The sequence below is a fragment of the Adiantum capillus-veneris genome, chromosome 24 (assembly GCF_014529385.1).
Source record: "Adiantum capillus-veneris isolate H3 chromosome 24, ASM1452938v2, whole genome shotgun sequence".
NCBI lineage: Eukaryota > Viridiplantae > Streptophyta > Polypodiopsida > Polypodiales > Pteridaceae > Adiantum > Adiantum capillus-veneris.
This window is the reverse complement of record NC_140954.1, coordinates 41969514-41993400: the sequence shown is the minus strand read 5'-3', so window position 1 is coordinate 41993400 and position 23887 is coordinate 41969514. Positions and strand designations below refer to the sequence as shown.

At 45.1% G+C, this 23887-nt stretch overlaps 1 protein-coding gene across 3 annotated transcripts in view; it reads left to right on the top strand.

Moving 5' to 3' along the window:
- The window catches only part of LOC147426270 (sphingosine kinase 1-like), a 39868-nt gene that overhangs the window by 11880 nt on the left and 4101 nt on the right, over window positions 1–23887 (top strand). For 2 of the 3 annotated variants that reach the window (XM_086499294.1, XM_086499295.1), the window contains 6 exons: window positions 18984–19060; window positions 19599–19699; window positions 22506–22578; window positions 22673–22759; window positions 22893–22970; window positions 23080–23150. In XM_086499294.1, the coding sequence (XP_086355420.1) occupies window positions 18984–19060; window positions 19599–19699; window positions 22506–22578; window positions 22673–22759; window positions 22893–22970; window positions 23080–23150 (487 nt within the window). Of the gene's footprint in view, window positions 1–18983; window positions 19107–19598; window positions 19700–22505; window positions 22579–22672; window positions 22760–22892; window positions 22971–23079; window positions 23151–23887 lie in introns of all 3 variants that reach the window. The other variant, XM_086499293.1, reaches the window with a different exon arrangement.

Sequence of the window (23887 nt, the reverse complement as noted above, 5' to 3'; positions counted from 1 at the left end):
TGGGAACTTCACATGGTCTTGCCATTTTGAATGGCTTGCAGAGATTTCCAGAGGCGGGGGGGTTTACTTGCTTCCCACATAGGCATGGCGCCAGTACAGTGGACTATGTTATGATCCAGCCCAGTTTCATATCTTCTATTCAGGACTTCACGGTCGGCTCCAGACCTATTGGTATAGCGGTGGACCACACACTCCTGCCTTTCACCATATCATTTCGTTTCAGTTCAGCATCTTTGGCACGGCCACCCACACATGCCCGTTACACCTTTACACGAGAGACTGACTCAGTTTATATGGATGGGATCTACAGGCGTCTATGTACAGAGGAGCCAGGCCGCCCTCTAGACGAGCTCACTCAGATCTTGACAGATACACTACATGCGGCAGCAGTCGAGGCATACCCTCACACCCAGCCTGAGTCCAGACACCGCACTGGGAGTATGCCCTAGAACAGCTGGTATGATGATGAGTGCAAAGAGATGCGAGCTACACTTTAGAGGGAGGTACTTTTAGGGATTATCACACACAGACAATCGCAGGTTCTTTCGACGCCTAGTACGGCGAAAGAAGAGAGCTTATCTTGCTTAGCTCGAGGAGGAGTTATATTAGCTGTTCTTGAGCCAGGACTCAGGGGAGGCGTTTTCACGAGTATTCTTCTACACCTGCCATTACATCTACAGAGACTTGGGGTACATATGCAACCTCTCTCTACTCGATCCTAGGGCAGCAGTTCTTACCTGATCCCCCAGAGCCTTGTCCACAGACTTGCACTTTCTTCACTGCTGAGATGGTAAAGAAATCCCTTGCCAAGATGAAGACTGGGAGAGCTTATGACCATGATGGTTTGGTGGCCGAACACTTTATACATACTGGAGATATGCTTGCAAAGCTGATTGCAATGATGTTCAATTGAGCCATGTGTGAGGGATTTCCTAGCACTTGGAGCTTATCCACTATTGTGCCTATCTTCAAGGCAGGAGACCCTATGGAGCCAAGGAACTACCGTACCATCATGATTGGACACACTTTGGCTAGGTTGTATGCATCTATTATCGAGCATCACCTCAGTAGATGGGTAGAAAGACAAGGCATACGGGCTTTAGGACAGGCAGGCTTCAGGAAGGGACTCTCTACTCTTGATCATATACTGACGCTCAGAGCTATCATTGAGGAGGGTAGAGCGCACGGCAGGAGGATCTACTGTAGCTTTGTGGATTTCCGCAAAGCCTTTGACATGGTCCCTAGAGCCAGGTTGATGCACAGATTACATGAGCTGGGTGTGCCCACAGAGCTGATCTAGGGGATTATGGCCCTGTACAGGACAGTAGTGGGATAGGTACGCACTCCAGAGGGTATGTCTGGTCTAGTTCACTCCACCATTGGGGTGAAACAGGGATGCCCACTCTCCCCTACTCTCTTTGGGATGTACATTGATGAGGTTTCAGACTACATAGAGAGGGACGGTGGAAGCGGAGCACAGTTGGCGGGCACATGGATTTCCTTGCTGTTATATGCAGATGATATTGTCTTGATTTCTGATTCTCCAGAGGGGATGCAGCGTCATCTGGATGCTTTACATAATTTTGCTCACGATAGTGGTATGTCTGTAAACCTTAGCAAGACTAAGGTTATGGTGTTTAACACCACACCACAGTGGGTCAGACGGTCAGCTCCTGCATTTACTTATGGCCATCAGCAAGTGGAGTATACAGATGCATACACATACCTGGGGGTGGTCTTTACTGGCCCGGGGTTTTCTTTGAGGAGAGCAACAGAGATGAGACTGACAAGAGCACATACAGTTTTGGGGAGATTAGAGAGGATGTGTTCACAGACCCAATTTCAAGAACCTCGTACAAAGCTTTGGCTCTTCGATACCTTAGTGACCTCAGCCATGCTATATGGAGTTCAGATATGGGGCCCTTCTGTGGCTCATAGCAGTCGCCCTAGTAGTACTGATGGTTGGAGATGCATGGAGAGACCTCTGGTTTCCATGATTTCGCGGATGATTAGAGCCAAAGCCTCAGTACCACATGAGATTATCCGCGCAGAGCTGGCTGCCCCCCCGCTGGTGGTAGAGGCACTCACTAGATCAGTCTCCTTTTTACATAGCATCTGGGAGCTCCCCAGAGACAGGTATGCACGTTTAGCACTGGAGTCCTCTTGGCAGCTGGCTTCACAAGGAGATACAGCATGTTGGTATGCACAGATGACCTCTTGGTTCCAGATTCATGGTTTTAGCATAGACAGGCTACCACCCTTCCAGTATTCGCTGGATGCACCCTCTTTGTCCCTTACTCGGACAGAGGTTAGCAGACTCATCAGACAGGATGTGACTCAACTGGATACCAGGAGGACTTGGATAGAGCCGACCCATGAGCTAGGCACGAAGATGTCTTTCTACAGGGAGCATCTTCTCCAACTCACAGAGGACAGTTTTGTGACTAGACCTAGCTACATGGACACACACCTGTCATATGGTTTATGATGTGCCATTGGTCAGATATGCACATCTTCTCATTAGCTGGAGATTGAGGTGGGTAGGTTTAGCAGAGTACCAGCAGAGGCCAAGATATGTCAGTTATGCCATTTGGAGCTAGAGACAGAGCTGCACTATATATGCCATTGCCCAGTTTACTATGAGATACGAGGTCGTTTTCATTGCCTCTTTAGGGATGGTTTTGGGCCACTATCTCGAGTTATGAGGTACCAGGATCAGAGATGTCTTGGGCTATTCTTGCTAGAGCTGCGCAGACACAGAGAGAGCCTCTTGAGGAGATCAGATAGGGGGAGACAGTCCCAGAGGGAGATCACTGATTTCTTTCGTGTGGAGACGCGCCAGTCAGAGGAGCAGGATCCAGAGCAGCCTCCAGGATCTACCTGCACTAGAGGTATACTGATTGACAGGGCCATGGAGCTTGGGAGATCTAGACGCCCGCGATTGCGAGGATCATCACTGCATCGACGGAGGATTCATCAGAGGATCAGGATCATTCTAGCACGATAAGGGAGACGCCTAGCCAGAGTGCTTACTATGGAGGACATTGATGAGATTCGCCAGCGGCCGATGCTGGACATCTTGGGACCCTGATGTGCAGATGCTCCCTCACCCTGAGTTTCTTCATGTGCATGAGTTTTGTATCATTGGATTGTTGTACTGGCTAGAGAGTCTCTAGTCAATGCCCCCCCCCTAGCTTGTCACTACAACTTTCAGTCTAGTTTTTCTTTCATAGTTTTTTCATCTTTTCAGTTCTACAGACAGTGTATCAGTACATCATTTTGTAACCGTGATGGTCTCATAGGTCATTTTGGCCTTTTGTAGACGTAAATATATCATTTCATTTCATTTCTCTCTCGCTCGCGTTCAACTCTCCTCGTCGGATAGATCTTTAAGGTCTCTTGTGATAGTTTCCTACGACATTAAAATTCTCTTCTTATTCTTCTTCTTCTTCTTCCTCTCTCTCTCTCTCTCTCTCTCTCTCTCTCTCTCTCTCTCTCTCTCGTGCTCACTCTCCTTGGTCTCTACGCTTCCGCATTGTCGACTTTAACAATCTCCACTACAGTCCTATTCTACCACTCCACCACTCCATTCTCTAAGGGCTATCCGGTATTCGCAAGCTCATGCCATGGTCTGCATAATACTATTCAAAATTACTATTCAAAATCATTGGATGTAAATTGTTCACCCTTGTTCGAATGAACGGTCTTCGCTTGCTTTTCTGATTAAAGACTTGCTTTCCTGATTCCTTCTCGTCGAGTGTACACCAATTATTGAAGATCTGAAACACCTCGTTCTTGGGCTTGAGGGAATATACCCAAGGAAAGCGGTTGTCACAATTTGGTCGTGTGGCCCTAAGTGAAAATCAACCTAGCAGCATAAGAAGACGTAATCAACTTACTGAAGTCAATCGAGGGGTCTAAAAGCTTTTATTGAAGACACAGGGAGTTAGGATTAAAATCCTAACCCTACCAAAACTAAACCCTAAAAAGAACTAGCACAAGTCAATTTACGTAGAGCATGCTGACGTGGCAAGTTGTCCGGTAGCTTCCGGATTTTTTGCTTACATGGTATAGATTCCATGATTTGCGCCTATAGGTTTGGGGCTCTAGATTTTGGACCTATTGCTTTTGGATGGAGTTTCTTTTCAAGTGAGATGCTTTTGGGGGCCAAGGGCCTTAAAATATAAACAAGGGGCTCTCTCTCTGTCATCCCAACTACAGAGGAGCAGAGCAAAGTCCCCCGGTCTTGTAACCTTGTCGAAGCAATATAAAGAAATACTGAAAGGGGCGCCAGGGTTTGGGACCAGTGCCGTCCGGGAGTGGAACTGCGCCACTCCGTGTCTCTCGTGTGGATTCTCTCTTTTTTTGTTCAACTTTTTTGAAGTGTTAAAAGACTGTTCTAGTCTTTCTTTTCAATTGGCACGTGGTGCTGTCCCATTATAGTGTCAGAGTGGCAGCGGAAGATGCAATGAGAACAAGACCTGACTCGTGATCCGGTGGGTACCTCGACTCTGATCTAGAACACCTGCAATGCCAAACACATGAACAAGGCACACCTTTGGAGAAGAGAGATAACATAGGTAGAATGAGACAGGACATTTGAGAATGAGAGAGAGAGAGAGAGAGAGAGAGAGAGAGAGAGAGAGAGAGAGAGATCTGGGAAAGGCTCTCCATGCTGATAACAATCTGCTTATACAGTGACCAAGGGTGGTCCGGCATAGAAGTGACATGCCAATGGATAGACCCGAGGACGCACACAACTGCGACTGCTTTTGACACTGCCAACTGCTCCTGCACACGAGACCACTCACACGGCCTCGTCATGGGCTGCCCTAGCCTCCTATGGAATCGAGGCTATGGCGGGATTCCCTCTTGGCAGGAAGGCTGATCTGAGGCAAGAAGGAACCGGATCAGGGCTGCCCTATGGTATGGCTGCCCCAGGACGAACATGGATCTACTCCTCTCGTATGCCTGCACCATGATGGAGGTGCTCTGCATCTGCCAGATCATAGTGCCTCCATGCATCTGCCTCGGGAAGCAGAAATGCAAGGAAAGGACCTGCTGCCAACGAGCGCATGCTGCCCCTGCCTCATGCCTAAAACGTTGGACTGCTGCCTGGCAAAAACACTAGGGATGCTGCCCTGCTGCATGCAACACACGAGGGAAAGGGGGAACAGAAAACGCTGTCCTCCCCTCTCCTCTGGCTGCATGCAACACACGAGGGAAAGAGGGAACAGAAAACGCTGTCCTCCCCTCTCCTCTGGCTGCCAAAACGCTGGCTGAATGGGCTGCCCATGAGGGCGCCCTGCCCTGGGCTGAATTGCGCACACCACAACACACTGAAAGTGGCCTCCTACCTGCTCCCTATATAGGGCCATCCGTAAACTGCCCAACCCAGCCCTTCAGTCCCACGACTTGGTAAAATGGGGGAAAGTAGGGGATAGGGCATCAGATAGGAGGGGAAAAATAGGGTGAGCTTTGGATAAAATATCCCAGGCCTCCAAGAGCCAATGTGACCATGGAACAAAGCCAAAACCAGAGCTAGACATGGCTAGACGTGACCCGACATTAGTGAACAACCTCACACTGGCTGGGCACAGCCACAAAACAACCCTCACTTCCTAATATGCTCCTGGGAGACATCGGAGCTACCACCGGATAGGAATATGAACTCTTAACACCCCTTCTCAGATCCTGGACGAGAAACGGATCCAAGGAGCTGGAGTGAGCAATCTGCAACTGTAAAGAGAGGGTTTCGTTGACGAGGATATCTGCTACAGAATTCCGAGGTTGAATAGTACCTGGCCAGTATACCATCCAACCGCCACTCCCGAAAGACGTCCGGAAAGTAGAATGTTATTTGCTGAAAGTAAATCCAGCTTTATGAAGAATCTCCTCAAGCCAACCGACTCAAAAGTCGCACAACCAGCATCTGTAGAAGGTACTGTTGCTGACGGCTCCAAGAGTATACATCCGTACTGAGGGTCGAAGGCATAGAAAAGAATGGTATCCGGATTATTTCCCAACTCTAAAGTACTCCACTCTCGAGGAAAGACTCGGAAATCTGCACCTCCGGTCATATACCACATACCACAAAAAAAAAAAAAACTCCAAGCTGCTACGGAAGTCCAAGGGAAGGGAACAATCCGAGGCTATTATGGAACTATTTGTCTGATGATGAGGAACCAAAGAACTGTACCAACCACCATATAGAATGATGATCTGCAAACTATATTTGAAGAAACTTCATCGGAATTGGGAGTGAAACTATAACTGATCTGTTTGGAACACCACCCGAGAGAATATCACCCCACTCTCAGAGTGAATCGTGAACAAACATCCAGTAGAATGGAAACACACATCAATATTGAGATTGTAGCTAACACGGCAAGATCAAAGGAAGATCCTGCTCCCAAGCTCTGCAAGAGAAGAACAGGGTGCTGTAGAAAGCAACCAAATAGACATTCAATCTTGTTTGCTGCACATGGAACCACAAGAACTGAAAGGAAGTAGTCCGCGGAAACCTACTCCCAAGTTGGCTCCATATCCCCCTCTGAAGGGAGAACATTCGAACCATGGATAACTGCATAACTCTCCAACAGTCTCTGCTTGTGTAATTGAATCACCAAGGATAGGTGAATCCGAATGGAAAATAATAATGATAATGATATACCTGTGGAACCTGGAACCAAATCTAGGAGAAGCAAGAAGATTGTCTTCCCTCTTTGAAGAATGCCATAGCTAATTGTAACTGGTTCCTGGTCCGAGGACCACTATCCACCTGTACAAAAGAGAACATGCTGGTCTAAGGATAAGGGAAGTAGGTGTGTCTTGTATGGTACAGTCTCCATGGATCAATCTGGAAGACGAGGAATAGGAACTACTGCTTGGGTGCACTGTGAAGAGCAACCGTCACACCACAAATCCGAAAGACGGGTCAACCACTGAAATGGCTAATGGAAAACATCCGCCAAGATAATAATTGCACTGTGGGCTCAAGCACACCATCCAAAGCCGCAAGAAATGGTAAGGAAAACCAAGGATTGAAAGACACCATGCGTGGTACTCCGTTGAATGGAGCACCGGTAGTCGACTGAAGATAATAACCTGGAACCCCCCTCTGAAAGAGAAGTATTCTCAAAAGTATGCTCTGAGGTAGCAAGTGACTCAACCCACGTCGGAATAGAGCAAACATTGACACTGAAAGCTCAAGAGCTAAAGCTGAGAACTCCTGCTAAGATAGGAAGTCCCCCTTCCGCTCAATCTTGGGAAAAGAGAATAAGTAAGTACCACCAGAAAGAAATCGGAGACAACGTGGAGTAAAACTGCTTCCTCTGAAAATGAATAGCAAAGCCCGAATCTCATGAAACTCGAGACTCAAAGAGAATTACACCACTGGTAAACTCAGACTGCGAAGAATAGGAAGACCTAAAAGGTCATTACTTGAGGATCATGTTTGCCAAAGAAGCCGTCGTGGTCCAAAAAGACCTAGCTACTCAAGCAAACTCCCTGAGATCAAACCAAATGTCCGCCAAATCTTTGCATCTCCCAAGATCAAAACGGTCTGTACAATCCAATACAATATGCCAAAATGCATACAGACTCGAAATTGCCATTGTTGTCACTTGCTTCCTTAAAATCTCCATCAGAAAACTGTCCTTCGTACTTGTGCTGAAAAGAACATACCCACTACTGAACTGTGCAATGAACATCTGATACACAACATAACTCCAATACTCAGAAGAGAGAGTGAAGGAACCGGCTCGGAGAACTAGCCCGTGAAGAACGCTGGGGCTGATTTGTAACAACGTTTTTGCACCAGATATTCAGCCTAGCTTTTTTGCAGTCTCCCAGTGTCTTCACCTTCCTTGCATCAGCGTTTTCAGTTTTCAGTGTCTAGACTCCGCACCGCAAGTCCTGAACCTCGCAGACCTCACCTTCCCGCAGCAGATCCTCGCCGCACGGTCAGATCAGCCACCGTTTGCAGATTCAGCTCAGAAAACGCAGATTTCAGCATCTGTGTTTTCAGCGCGTCGTCGTTGCATCGCCATCGTCACCGACATAGAGTCAGAATTCAGCAGATAAAGATTTTGCAGATTTCAGCCATTATCGTTTTCAGATTTCAGCCCGTCTCGTTGTCGTCCTCATCGTCGTCGACATCGTCGGCAAGTCCATAGCATAGTAGAGATTTGTGCAATCAATAGTAAACCGCTCTCGCCATAGAGAGTGGGGCCTTCGGAGGAGGGTTTGACAACATTCTGGTGTCATATTCTTCTCTCTCTATCTCTCAGTCTTAGCACCTTCATTCACAGGGTTTATCCACTTTGTTTGTGATCATTTGCACTCTCTCACTAAAGGAACGGAATGCTCTCCCTTCTGTAAGTAAAAGGAACCCCTTGAGCACAGTTCGGAGTACTCATCTTGAGCTAAGTTCAACATTCACATCCGCTGCACCCTACACTGCACCATTCCGGACCCTGCGGGGAGCGTATGAGCACGCTGAAAGTTGCTGGACAGCAGCGTTTTCATCACTTCGCAGTTGCATTTTGGGTGGACAGCAGCCTCTTGGCTTGTGTTTTTTACAGAGGATGAAGTTACCTCCTGCCACCAGGACACCATCTGGTGGTGGTCCATGCGGACTCTTAGTGACTCCTGCAGTACACGGTATCTTCGACATCGGCTTGATCATCTATGGGCGTACTATCCTTGGGAGATCCATTCATTCCAGACATCATTCCGCGGTTGCGCACTCCAGAGGGGGTGGTGACTTGTGGTTTGCTATATACACACCTATGCACTCATCAGAGGAGTTCACACGAGATATGGCCATGCTCATGGCATATGGGATTCCAACATTCTGAGAGAAGACACCACCACCTTTGGTGGACACACTTTCCACTTGACCTCGACATGTCAGATCACTTGCTTACACAAGAGCATCTACATGGACTTAGGGAGATGATCTTGGATCTCTTCTTGGACAGGTTCATTGCTTGGATCTACAGACTGGAGTGGGACTTCAGTTCTTTCGACTCTCTTGGAGAGTTTACCCGCGAGATGCGGGAGATCAGGCATCACTACACGACTACATCTGGAGTCACCCGAAGTTTGGCTTGGATGGTAGTGCAGTTGCTCTTCTACACTCTTGATCATTTGGATTGCTACCTTCAGAATTGCTTACACTCACCCTTAGTAACCTTGCAGAGCAGACTTATCCCCCGACTTGGGCAGTAGGCTACTCCCAACTCATTCACAATTTCACATTGAGAGCCACACCGAGTTGCGGTTTGGTGGCGTTGTTGGTGTGGATTCTATTTTGGTTGACACCGGAGGATTGGAGGCAGGAGATACAGGCAAGACGACGCAGACAGATTGGTCTGGCCTTTCCTCTTCTCAGAGGATCTTCACAGCGCAGACTTCAGTTTGGCTTCTCTACATCTACAAGATGATTATGGTGCAGACAGCTTGGTCTGATCACACCTCTTTACAGAGGGCCTTCATAGCGCAGATTGATGAGTCTGGCTTTCCCATCATCTTGGATTACCCTACCCACTGACAGGACACCATCTGGTGGTGGTCCGTGCGGTCTATCGGCGACTGTTGCAGCTTACGATAGCTTCTACAGTGTAGATTGCTTAGTTTGGCTTTCCTTGTTTCGGAGGACGTTTACGACGCAGATTGCTACATCTGGCATTCCTGGAGTTTTACACAGTTTAGCCACCTAGCCACACTAGGTTGCAGGTTCATGCATTGACAGGCTTCTGGTCATTCTCATGACGGTTTTTGGGCTTCCCCATTTTCTCGAGACGGTTTGACTACAGACACCACAGACCCTATTGGGCAGGACACTTGCAGGTCTATTGGCACTTCTTTTACGACAACGAATTTTTTTCACACTTAGTTTGGGACCTTCATGCAGTAGCTTCACCTTGTATCGGCGGAGTACAACAATTTGCTACAATGCTCGTGACGGCATCTCTCCACGGAGATTTCTTGGCGGTCGTGACACCCCAGACTGTTGCTACACTGGTGGAGTTCGCCGGAGTATTGTCCTTTAGTGGACATCACAGTAGACGTCTTCATCGTTTGCCTCACATCTTCGGCTTCACGCGGTTTGTTCAGCATCAGGTGCTAAGAGGGGGTGTTAGATTTACACCACTCTGCTATTTCACAGGTCTAGGGCATACATGTATGGCTAGTATGTCTTCGGGTTGGCCACCCATAGTCTAGGTTGTACCTGGTCTGGTTGCCCAAGTTTGGGGTCGAGCGCCCTCATATATTTCCATATATCATTTTTCTGCTGGGTCGTGGGGATTTTTATCAAGCCTTGCCCTACCTCCCCTTGGGCACCTATTTATAGGGCCAGGGAGGTACCCACTTCCATCATCTGGCATTGTACGGTCTCATGCTCTGGTAGTCATGGAGGGCTGATCGCCCCCTCTTCCCTACATCAGCGTTTTGGTGTTGTGTTCTCTCTCTCTCTCTCTCTCTCTCTCTCTCTCTCTCTCTCTCTCTCTCTCTCACGCTCACGCTTCCACACGTGCAGCGTCATAGATCTATAGTAAACTTTATCACCGTTTCATGCGTGAAAGAAAGAAAGAATGCTGATGGGGACCTACAGTGAAGAGTCAAAGATCTCTCGAGCTGCCAGGTTTCTCAAAGATAATGCTATGTAGTGGTGGAGTTCTATAGTTGCCAAGCCGCATGGTCCAAGGACTTGGCAAGCTTTCAAGAATATTTTTTCCGGAGCCACATGAAATCCCTCTTTGAAGTATAGCTTCTGGCAGAATGAGGTAACGTAAAAATTCTTGGCATGGAAACCATGGAAGACTACAACCAAAGGTTCCTCGACATTTACCTTCCGGTGTCGTTCTTCAAGCTGATAACCTCGGAGGACCAGTGCGAACACTATACCATTAGTGTAACTGCAAAACACGTTTCAGCAAGCCTGAAACGCAAAACTGGTGAAACGGTCGAAACGTTTCACCTGCAAGGTGAAACGCCTAGAGTGAAATGCCTGAAATAAAAAAAATCCTTCAGAGAATTTGGCCATTAAATAGTTATTTATTTATTAGATATATGCTATTTCAAGGTTAACATAGCATGTGACTCTACTCACTGCACTATGAACACCTATTTTGTCGATACATAACTCTATATATACACAAAATTGGCGTTTCGGTCAGACGTTTCAGTGAGGCCTTAGCCTAGGGTGAAACGTTTCGGAGTGAAACGCCACGTTTCGGGGTGAAACGTTTTGGGTCTAAAACGTTTCGCGGTTACGTTGTATAATAATACCATTGGACTACCATCACCTCTACGAGAATACTGTTTGTCTAAACAAGTTGCAACGATGCAAGAGCTTATGGACCATCTTGCAGCCGGTCACAAGCTTATGAAAGGACTATTGGAGTTAGTTACGGGAGATCAACGAGCAAACTTCTAGAATCCTCGATGACAATGCACAAATTCTCGGGATTCTTGGGTGACAATTTGACTCAAGTGGCAAGACCTTGTCTAACACCCTGCCAACAAGAAACTCTACTACAAGAAGGCAGATGCTTTAAATGTTTCTAGACGGACACAACTCCTATGCATGTTTTACAAAAGGGGATAAGCCTCTAGAGCAACCTTGTGCTAAGAAAGCTAAAACTACGGTGGGACTTGTTCTCGATATTTATGGCATCTCTCTTGATGGTTCTAAAGAATTATGTAGAGCATATGGGAAGATTAATGGCTTCAAGGCACCTATCTTCTTCGACCTAGGAGCCACCAAGACTTTCATCCATCCAAAATTCCTGAAGCAGTTGGACTTTGAGTATGATCAGTTTGCTGGAGAACTTGAAGCGGAGCTCGCCACCGAGCAAACTCAAAAAGTTGTACCCATCATTGGTGCTCTTCCGGTCACCATCCAAGGGTACCAGGGCAAGGTAGACTTTCACAGCATGAAGTTAGCGCATTGTGATGTTCTTTTGGGCATGCCTTAGCATGACAACAACAATGCTACCATCTAGATCCGGAACCGTACCATCAATTTAGTGTCGCAGGACAAGCCAATTGTCCTTCGAGTTCGACTGACCGGGACAACCAAAATGGTTCTAGTTTTGCTTTGTATTTAGATACTTTGAACCGTGTTCGGAAAATATTGTTTGAAATTTGTTTGAAATGGAATTTATCTGTTTTGAACTTGTCTTGGTGTTGATTGATTGAGATTGCTTGATTTTGGTTTTGATGTTGGTTTCATTGTATTTTGGTATGTGAATAACTCATGGCTCGGACATTGGAATGGGAGGAGTATTTTAAACGATGCAGGCTGCGGTTTGGGGGATGTTAAGTTGTATATGGAACCTTAAAAGACGCAGGCTACAGGTTGTATCATCCTTTGAATCTCATGGCTCGGACTTCGTTTCTCGGGGCGAGTATTCATGGGGAAAGTGTGGCCTTTGAATTTCGCATGGCCTGGAACTTGAGGAGGAATATTCATCGGCAAGTGTATGTCCTTTTGTCATGTACTTGCATCTGTAATATTTGTGTTGCATCGTGGTGTGCCAACCATATCTGCTCCATATTGACTGGGTATGTAATATTAGTGCATTGAGACACCTCTTTAAAGATTAGCGTGGTCTAGGTGTGATGGCTAATGTTGCTACGTTAGAATAGCAAGAGCTTTGATACAGAATGAGAAAACTGATTGATCCTTGAAATGTTCCTCGGACTTTTGAGCTAACTTGATTGAGTTTTACATGTCTAATCATGGACAATTACTTTTCTTTCAAGAGGGATTATGTCACAATTTGGTGACATGGCCCTAATTGAAGATCAACCTAGGAGCATAAGAAAACCTAATCAACTTACTAAGTTGGTCGAGGGGCCTAAAACCTTTTATAAACACACAAGGGGTAGGATTAAAATCCTAACCCTATCAACTTGCAAATTAGTGGCCGAGGGGCCTTGTCACGGGGACAGGCACCACGTGCCAACGAAAAAGAACATAGTGAACAACTTTAAGCACTTCAAATAACAATTGAACTGAAAGAGAGTGCACGACACACAAGATGGGGAGTGGCGGAGTTCCACCCCAAGAGAGCACTGGCCCCAAACCTTGGCGCCCCTTTCGATATTTCTTTATATTGCTTGAACTTAGTACAATGTGGGTACTTGCGTTTTGCACCTTCACCCGGAAGAGTGCCAAAGACTAAGCCCTCTTCACATATTTAAAGGCCCTTTGCCTATGAAAAGCATCAAACTCAAAAGCAATTGGTCCAAAAGTTGCCATCGCGTCTTGCGGAAATCTGTACAACTGCCACGTCATCAACGTAAATTGCGGGCGTTCGTACAGTTGCCATGTCAGCATGTCAGCGCGAGATCCGGAAATCCATATTGCTACCGCCACCCGCGTCATCATGTTGATCGCCAGAGACTTGGTGTGTGTGTGTGTGGTCTTGCTTTATTTTAATGCGTTAGGTTGGTTGGGCCCCATCGGTAAGTTGGTGGGAACTCTTCTTTAAAAATAGGCCACTCGACAAGACTTTGCAAGTTGGTGAAACTTCTTATGTTGCTTCTGCTTCTGCTAGGGTTTAGGCCCCTCGGTTGGGATCTGTAGGTTGGCTCCATTCTTCAATGGCCTGACATGTGAGCAGCTTTACATAGAGCATGTTGACGTGATAGCCTGCACAACAGTTTTCGGATTTTTGGCTAACACATGGGACCCCGTCCGATGAGGCCCAAGTGACATAAAGGCATCAAAATAAAGAAGGACCAGCGCACACACAACTGATGATGTGGCAACATATGTACGTAACTCCGCAATTTACTTTGGCATGCTGACGTAGCAGGCATTACGGAATTCTGTGTTGTGGCACCTGTACGGATTTCCGCGTTTTGCAAGCAGGCAGCTTTTGGACAAGATGCTTTTGGATTAGTTGCTTTTGAGTTTACTGCTTTTCATGTAATTGCTTTTGAGGCCAAGGGCCTTTAAATATGTGTAGAGGGCTCATTCTTTGGCACGCTTGAGTGAGAAGGTGCAGAGTGCGAATACTGACATTGTATTGAGTTCAAGTAATTTAAAGAAATACCGAAAGAGGCGCCAAGGTTTGGGGCCAATACTCTCTGGGGTGGAATTCCGCCACTCCGTGTCGTGTGTGCTCTCTCTCTCTTTCAATTCAGTTGTTATTGCAGTGCTAAAAGTCTGTTCAGGTTGTTCTTTTCTATTGGCATGTGGTGCCCGTCTTGTGACACGATGTGCCCCAAGAAATGTATCTCCGGTAAGAAAAACTCACTCTTTTTGGCATTGCGCAAGCAATCTATGCTTGCGCAATGCTTGAAAGACCCGTAGCAAATGATGTTTGTGCTCTGCTTCATTCTTGGAGAAAACTCTAACGTCGTCAAAGAAAGTGCCCACAAATGATCGAAACTCTCGAAAAATCCTATCCACCATTCGATTAAATGTTGATGGAGCATTCTTAAGTCGAAAGGGCATAACCAAATATTCGTATAAGCCAAATGTTGTCCGAAAAGCCGTCCCGGAGCCATTTGGATCTAATGATATCCTCTCTTTAGATCAATTCTGCTAAAACAAGAGGATCCCTGTAGTCTGTCGAGAATATCAACGATCCTTGGATAGGGAATTTGTTCTTAATGGTGATTTTATTGAGAGCTCTATAATCAATGCACATTCTCCAAGATCTGTCTTTCTTTGATACTAGCAACATCGGAGAACAGAAAGGTGACATGCTAGGTTGGATGAGACCCTTTTCTAGAAGTTCTTTTACTTGGTTCATTATTTCTTCATTCTGGGCTCAGCTAACTCGATAAGGTGGCCAATTCGGTGGTGTACTCCTAGGAATCAAATCTTGGTAGGCCATTTCAAAATTAATGAAATCCAGTCTTTTTGTTTACTCGATCTTCTTGAAAGAGCTGAATGATGAACAACGAGCCAATATGTATGAATTGGATAAGGAACGACAAGAATTTCTGCACACACAGGCTGATTGTTTCTCAGAAGGCCTACCAGGCGAGTCCCAAGTTGGTGTACTCCAAGGGATTCCTAGGAGGAAGTCACACCCTTTGAAAGGCATGATGTAAAAGTCCTCGTGCCCTAAATACCCCTGACAATACAAACGGAGTTTGCCAATGACGAGTTTAATGGCAACATCCCATCCGAGTGCCGCTAGAACTGCCTTCACGTGTGGCCCCACTCTATCGAGCGTAATTCCAAGTCGAGCCGCCAATTCAGGTGAAATGAAGTTGGCCTTGATGAGGGCTTCTTGATCTCGTACTTTGCCCCATGCGCGGCAAAGTTCTGTGCTTTCATCCATCTGGTCTGGGTCGGTCCCCATATAATCTGGTACCGGTCGTGCTTTCATCTTTCCTTTCTGCCACGTTCTTTAGCTGCTCTACAACTCTCTGGCTTGTCTTCTGATTGTCCTCGCTGTGCCTTTTTGGGACACCTTGCAGAGATGTGTCCTTGTTCTCCACAGTCAAAGCACTTCCCTTTCTTGTGGTATCCTAATTTCTGTTCCTCTGACAATCGGGGTCGTGCATCCTTCTTTTTGTGAAACTTCCTTCTCCTTCTGTTATCATTTGTCGAATTCTGTCCGGTCCTTGGTGTAAAAACTTGATCAGTGGGGTAAGTCAGGTTACCCGAATGCATAGAAATCCTTGCTTAGCATGTCCCATTAGTTGTTGTATGGACTCGGACTTCTTTTGAAGGCAGTAATCTCGGATCTCTTTGGGAAGTCCACAGCAAAATCGCTCGATTTGCTGATTGAAAGTGATCTTCTTAAAAGAAGAAGCAAGTAGAAAAGCATCCCAAAATCTCTCACAATAAGCATCCAATGTATCGGCCTTGGTCATCCGAAGATCGTTCCAAGTGGTAATCACATCTCGTTCGTACTCCCACATCAACCAAGAGGAAATAAAGAGCCGTTTGAACTTTAACCACTTTGTCGGGGCTTCTTTCCTTAAGAGAAGAGTGACCACCATGTTCATGCATTTCCTTTCAAAAATGATGCTACCCTCTTGATCTTGGGGTGCTCTGAGTAGCGCCCTCCAGAGAACGCTATGTCAAACTGTTGAATAAAGGCTAAAGCCTTGGAAGCATCTCAAAACCCTAAAAAGGTTTCTAACTTTTCTAACTGTCCACCCTACTTGAATTCCTTGGTCTTTTTTCCCTTATCCTCGAGAAAATCATAGTGGTTGGCTGTGTAAAAGTGCGTCTTCTTTGAAAAAACATGTAGTCACCGCAGTCCGAACTCTCCGAGGATGAATCTTGTCAAAACTGTCAAGAAAATGTCGAGATTTGTGGTATGGTTTGCTCTTCTTGGCCTTCTTCTTGTTCTTTTCAAATCTTTGGTTCTTTCTTCGTTTCTTGCCCTTTCTGTCCTCATCACTCGAATCACAGGAGGAAGAGCTATCCGAACTGTCAGAAGAAGATGAGAACGAACTGGACAATCCTTCGAAGCGGACATGCTTCTTCTACTTTCTTGCACTTGCAAAAGAAGATTGACGGCCCAAATAACGAGGGTAGTGAGTCCCCTTGTTGCGTTTCTTCGATTGCTTCTTCGCTCCCAAAAGTTGGTTGACTCGTCTTTCAACAACGTCATCAAGTTCATCTTTAGGAAACATCCCTGGGACAAGAGGTTTCTTGAGGGTTGACTTCATTGGGGTTTCGATGGTTTTCTGCCAATGAGTATGTACTTCATCAATCGGGTGCCGCATAAAAAAATTGGCATACTGTGGATCCTTTGCAAACCGGAGCATCTGCTTTGCGCAATCAACCTGTTGCTGCTGGCGTTGCATCTCCATTAGTTGATACTCTGTAGGGTGAGGTGGCCCGTATTCCTTCATCTGCTGATCCATTCGTATTTTCCATTGCTGCCTCCCGTTCCAGAAGTGTTAGGAGGATTCGTCTGATTCTTGCTAGAATTTATGTGTGTCGCGAAAAAAGGGATCAAATTTCCCGGTAGAAGAGAAATCGACTAAGCTCTGATACCATTGTAACAAACTTGGGCACCCCAAGTCTAGAATCTGGCATGACACACGAGAGAGAATCACTTTAAAATACTTCACACTTAATTCACAATTCAATTGAGTCGACACGGCCCGGCGTAGTTTCGTGCCTAGAGAGATTGGCCCCAAAGATTGGCACCCCTTTCGGTATTTCTTTTTGTATTAATGCTTGAGCAAAGTACAATTGCCCGCGAGTCCTCACTGCTCACCGGCTACTGTAACAGACTTGGGCACCCCAAGTCTAGAATTTGGCACGACACACAAGAGAGAATCACTTTAGAGTCAACACGGCCCTGGGGCCGCGTAGTTCTGGCCCAGAGAGATTGGCCCCAAAGACTGGCGCCCCTTTCGGTATTTCTTTTTGTATTAATGCGTGAGCAAAGTACAATTTCCCGCAAGTCCTCTTTGCTCATCGGCTCGTCAGCACATATGAGCTACAGATAGGCCTAGGGGTCTTATTTAAAGACCCTTGGCCATGGAAAAACAATCACATGAAAAGCCTTCAACTCGAAAGCACCTGGCTTTAAAAGCACTAGCGCAAAAGCTGCCAACGCATTCTGCGGAATTTAGTACAGGTGCCACGTCAGCTCAGCCAACGCGATTTACGGATTTTCGTGCGATTTGCCACGTCAGCACGCCCAACATGATTTGCGGATTTCAGTATAGCCAACCCGCCAGCTTCTTTTAAGTTTTCTAGTGTCCCCCGGGCCTTGTCGACGGGTGCCCATAAGTTGTCCCAAGTTGGGACAACTTATAAGTGGTCTTTTGTCCATTAAGCATGCCACGTCATCAATTTGTGACAAAAAACCCTAATTTTTCAAAATTGTTGGAATCAAAATCTGTTCGCGTCAATGTGTAGGGCTCGTCGAGAGGATCAAGTTTGTCATGTATCTCATATCCATTCTCAAATGTTGAAGAGATTTTTAGAGACCTCTGCAAAAGAGAAAAGCACACATGAGACATGGAGTAGCGGAGTTCCACCCCAAATGATGGCGCCCCTTTTTGAATTTCTTTATTTTGCTTCAACAGGGTACAACTCTGTGGCTCTGCTCTGCTTCTCCACACGGTAGAATGCCAGAGAGTGAGCCCACAACACAGATTCAAAGGCCTTGGCTTGTACAAAAGCAGTTTACATGAAAAGCAAGAGTTCTAAAAGCATCTGGTCCAAAAGCAAATGCCCACTATTGTCCATAAAGCGCTGCCACATCAGCAGCAGCCAACACAATTTGCGAAATGTCTGTACAACTGCCACATCATCATCTCCCTCTCCCACGCGATCTTGTAGTGTGTGTGTGAGTTTGCCCCTCGACAAAGGTTCTTCAAGTTGTTGGGCGTTAGGATTTTTAATCCTAACCCATTTACTCCTAACCCAATCACTATTTGGGTCCACTCGGCCGCACTTCATAAGTTGGCAATTCTTCTGTTTCTACTCCTCTTGCTAGGGTTTAGGCCCCTCAGCCGAGAACTCGTCTTCAGTGGCTTGACATGCCAGCATTTTGTGACAAACTCTCTCATGAAGTAAAGGGAACCTTGGGTACGCGCTAAGCACTCATCCTGAGCATTCACCATCAATCACTGCCGTTGCACAGTACAAAACTTGTTGTTAGAGGTAGGTCCAGAGAGACAAGCACTGTAACAGCAATGAGCACGATTTTGGTGCTGCAACTCCCTAGAACCTGCATATCATAGATGACATGCAGAGGAATTTTCGTAAGTGTGTTGTGAAATTGTTTATGATAACACACGCTTGAGAATATATCAAAGTATTCTGTCGAGATTCTTGAATTTGACCAATGTGTGGGCATTTGTGACCTTGCCTAAATCTATCGCATGAAGGTAGTGAAAAAGCTTATCTGATTGTAAATCTCACGTTATGATGTTTGCTTCTTTCAGTAGCTAAAGATTTGACAAGCTGCTACGAATCATTGCTTGGCTAACAACAGCACTCACACGTTGTGCCCCCTTCAATGCAGAGCGACCGAAACGATTGCTTATTTTCTTAAATCCTTTTGGAGGGAAGAAGCTGGCAAAGGAGCTTTTTCAACAACAGGTGGAGCCTCTTCTAAGTGCTGCAGGAGTTGGTTACACACTACAAGGTCCAAGCTTAAGAAAAAAATCATCTTTTTTTTTGTCCCCTTTTCAAGATTTGAGGCTTAATCTTATGTAGGCCCCTTGCTTCATTTACGTGTGCTTGCAAGAATTGAGTCAAAATTTCAACTTGCACATGCTTATTGCTGATCAATTCGTAGACTATTATCTACAGTTTGAGTAGCATCCAGGAGGGCAAACAAGCATTGACCCAATGATACAAGTTAAACAGGAGGATAATGGAAAATAGTTTACAGTCTATTTTGATCGCCTTAAGCTATACATTTATATTTGACAAACCTCAAATGTCTATCTACATCTGGTCTTCGTCCATGTCGAGTGTGAGTATGGATGCATGATGCATGTGCTTGCTGGTGCACCAGTCTTCACATGCTCTTTCAATCTTTACAGAATGTAATCTCCATTGATGCATTTCCTTGATTGTACATTCTCTGTCAAGTAACACCTCTTGAGCTGTCCTCCGCTTCTTTGTATGGCAGAAACTCAACACCAAAATCATGCCAGAGAGGTCGCAAGGTCTATGGATCCTTCCCAGTATGATGGCATTGTTTGTGTAAGCGGAGACGGCGTACTTGCTGAGGTTTGCATCACATGCTTTTCATATTGCGAACATTGATTGCTTTTTAATACTCAAATGTTCTTCTTTGCTTTCCTGAAAAAATTAATGAATCAAATAGCAGTGTTCTATTTCTGCACTTTATCCTTGATTTGACCAATAAGAAAATCTTTACTGATGGCCTTCCAATTGGAATTACATTCTCGTTGTCCTACCCCACCTACCCCATGTTGTATATTAGTAAGCTGAGAAGATAATTTGGTTGATAGAAAATGTTTTCCAAGGACGATGATTTGCTAGATGCAACGACAAGAAGGTTGATCCCATGCCAACTGATAACTAGATTGCAATTATTTCTTTGGAAGTTTCCAGTCACTGGTAAGGTTTTGGCACTACAGATGCTACATGAAGCTTTTGGTCTTTAAACACTTCACTGCCTGCAATAACTTGATTTAAGAAGATATCATATTTGAAACAATAGCAAAATGTCATATTTTGGGACCTGTCAGATCTAAGATGAAACGAGTGTCTAGCAAAGGCTCACATTTATTCATGTTTATGTGCATGCAATGTCAAGGCTTGAGGCACGTTCGTTCTCATTTGAAGGGTCGTGTGAGATTAGGGTCTACACTTGATTTGATCGACCATTGGTCTGGGTGTCTTGTTTTTGAAGAGGGAACTTGTTCCTATCAAACTGAAAGCAAGGACCACCCAGACACATTGTGCCCAAGCCTTGCATCTCTAGGCACATTAATACATCGTGATCGGTGTCAAGCAAGTCCTCTACCTTGTACCGAAGGCTGCCAATTACACTAGGCTCCCAAGGTACGTATTAGGTGGAGTTACCAAGCCCGATTCCATTCCAAGAACCACCAGTGTGCCAAAGGAACTCAGTTTGTGCAACAATTTTCCTCCTCCGCCCTCCACAATGCCTGAATTTGAGAGGTGATAGATTATGGTTTGTGGAGGGACTACCCCCTCATACCACTCCGCTTTTGCTCCTGCTCCATGTCAATCTCCAGCTGGTCGACTGTCCTAGCATCTCAAACATGGATCAAATCAACATGTCGCAACCACATATGGCTCACCACATACTTCAAGCTAACTGTCACTTATGACGGCATTAGCTGTGAATCAAGGCTGGTGGATGCCGACATCACTTTCTCTAACAGTTACCACATACTGTTTCTTTATCCTTAAATAGTGAACACAGTCTGTTCCTAGCAATCTGACAGTAAGAATCCAAGCCATCCACCTCTAGGCTCGCAAACACTCCATGATCGAGTGCCTCAAGCTTGCCGCTCATTCACAGCCTTCTTGTAACAAACACCTCCAACACATGGCTCCTGATATACGCATTAGGTTGAGGTGTCTGTGTAGCTTTGGTAGTATAACAATGACCTAATGGTGTTCTATATCATATAAAGGACTATGCAGAAATCTTCACATTACTACTTTGCCAAGGACAAACTTCATGATAAAATGCAGTCCATACCATGGCATGCTGCGTACCTCGATACGCCTCGATGAATCCAGGAAGAGCTCCCGTTCATCTTTATAATGCATGCATAATTGCATACATTATGTCCACTTGGAAATTTACTCTCTTTGAACATTCTCCTAGTCTTTTAACTTGCACTGTCCTTTGAAGGGGAATATAAGCTTTTGCTGGAATCACCTCATAATGTGTAATGAGGTCATCGATGCCCAGCAGTGGATGCACAGCTAGGAATCAATATATGATCTCCCACTTGCATGTGCTCGCTTGAGCATGTGAGCATGCATCAACACCAGGTCTGCATACTGAGATGCTGAAAAGATGCACAGCAGACTCAACCCTAATGAAGCCTGGGACTAAACAAAGCATTAGATAGAATGAGTTAATACTAACCCGCAACCAAAAAAAATCAGGGTAAACAGTGAGGATCAAATCCATATGGCCTATGAGGAATTATTGCATTAGTGTGCACACACACACATTCTGCAGTAATTCCTCCTAGGCAAAATATACATATGTTGCATCCAGATGTGATATGTTCACAGGAGCATAATCAGCATGTCATTGCTAGACATAGTGGGTATTCTGTAGGTTATGATATTTCTGTGCTCGTACAAGGTGATTTTCTGATGTTTGCATGTTGGTGAAACATGATGTGCATCCTTTTCTGTTTTTTAACGAACTATTTATTGGTGGTTTTGGAATCTGTGTTTCTGAACCATTCACTCAAGTATTAAAATCTGGTTACTCACCAAAGTGCAGGTGAATTCTTACTTTGCAGAGGTTAGAGATAGATTGGCCTTGTATACAGTCTGTTTTGGTGAACTATTGTACTCTCCTTAAATGGGCCTCCCAAGGCTAATGTCCTAGAGACTTTCACTTCATTAGATTTCCAAAGATTCCTCGGTGCTTGGTATCATGCTGTAAAATATTGCTCAAAACAACCTAGTTGAGTATCGACATATCTTAGTAGATAGACTGGCAAGTATATCTGACTTGAGTTTTAATATACACATGCCATAGACATAACTTTCTTCATTCGACTTCCGGTTTGTCACCCGCTATCTTTAAATTTGACATTTCATTCCGAGAGAAGAACTTCAAAGTCCGTCCGTAATCTAGCTTAAACATTCAGAATACCCTATTTATTATTTACATTCCTTTCTCTTCTCTTACCTTAGCTAAACAATGAATAGACTTTTCCTATTTGAAAGAAACGTGAAGCTTGTAAAGTACATCAAAAAGGACATTTCAGTGTAATTTCACCACACTAGTGATAATTAAAACGCTTTTTGACCAATGTTTGATGGCTTTGCTACTCCTTTATGTTAGGTTCTGAATGGCCTTCTTGAAAGGAAGGATTGGGAAACTGCAATAAAGCTGCCTTTAGGTGTCATACCAGCTGGTAAGTCTTTCCAGTCTCTTGATGTTGCTCGTGCTGTAAGCTTTGGACAACTCTGATACACGGACTAAATGTGGTTTATGACATGGAATTTTAGGGACAGGAAATGGGATGGCAAAGTCTGTGCTGCATCATGGACAGGAGATTTGTAATGTAGCAAATGCCGCTTTTGCAATTATCAAAGGTACAAGTGCATGGCACTCCAATGCTTCTACACGCGTATAAGACACAGAACTTTTTCATGGAACTTAAAGAGTGTCACGTTAAGGCTGTAATAACTGAGGCATGTTGATGTGGAATATACTTCGCTCATGCAGGCAGCAAGCAAAGCTTAGATGTTGCAACTGTCATGCAGGGACAAGCTTGCTTTCACAGTGTTCTTTTGCTAACATGGGGTAGGTGTTTGGCTCTTTCTTTTTGGACCGGGGCATAGTCACAAGGCTTTTTAATTCTGCTTTTGAGCTAAACTTACTTTTGGCTTAATGCCATCATTTTTTTCAACAGGGATTGTAGCAGATGTTGATTTTGAATCTGAAAAACTGCGTAACCTGGGCAGTTTAAGGAGTGACATCTATGTAAGTTCAACTTGTTTAAGATTGACTACATTTGTATCCTTGCCTTTGGTTAATGTTTATAAAGGGAGGGGATTGTGGGTGAAGAGAGGTAAAAAGTTTGAACAATCAAAATTCCGATTATTAGCTTGTCTACACTTCATTGATGGGTTCTGGATGCTTTGAAAACGTTTTTGAGCTTTCAAAAGGCAGTTCACTAACATGATGGCGGATGGGGGAGAAGGGGGGGCAAGGATGATGACATCTGGACTCCTTTAAGATTGTGCTTAATTTGGTTGCATATTGCATCATTCCAGTCTGTATGCAGTGGAGTAACATAGATTAGGAACTATGAGCTTCCGCCATTGCCTTTTGTCCATGTTGCTGTATGAGGTAAATATTATTTTTCCAGAAAACCATCTTGAATTAAGATCTTGAGCGTACATTCCCCAAGCTAAAGCATACAAAATGTCGACTACATCGGAGGAGGATATAACCACATCGACACGACCGAAAACAAGACCGATTCTTGTTTTTCAGCCCCTCAGATTTTCTAACCTTTACAATCTGATCGGATACAAGAGGCAGAAAATTCTTCTCATAATATGTCATAAGTTCAAGAAGAGGAATTTCATCTCCATCAGACTTATCGAGGGGGGTACACACAGGAGGCTTGTTCATCAGGCCCTGTAGGAGTTAAGGGAGGTACTGCTGCTGAAGCTGAAGAAGAGGGGCCATGTGAGGAAGGTGGAATTCCAGCT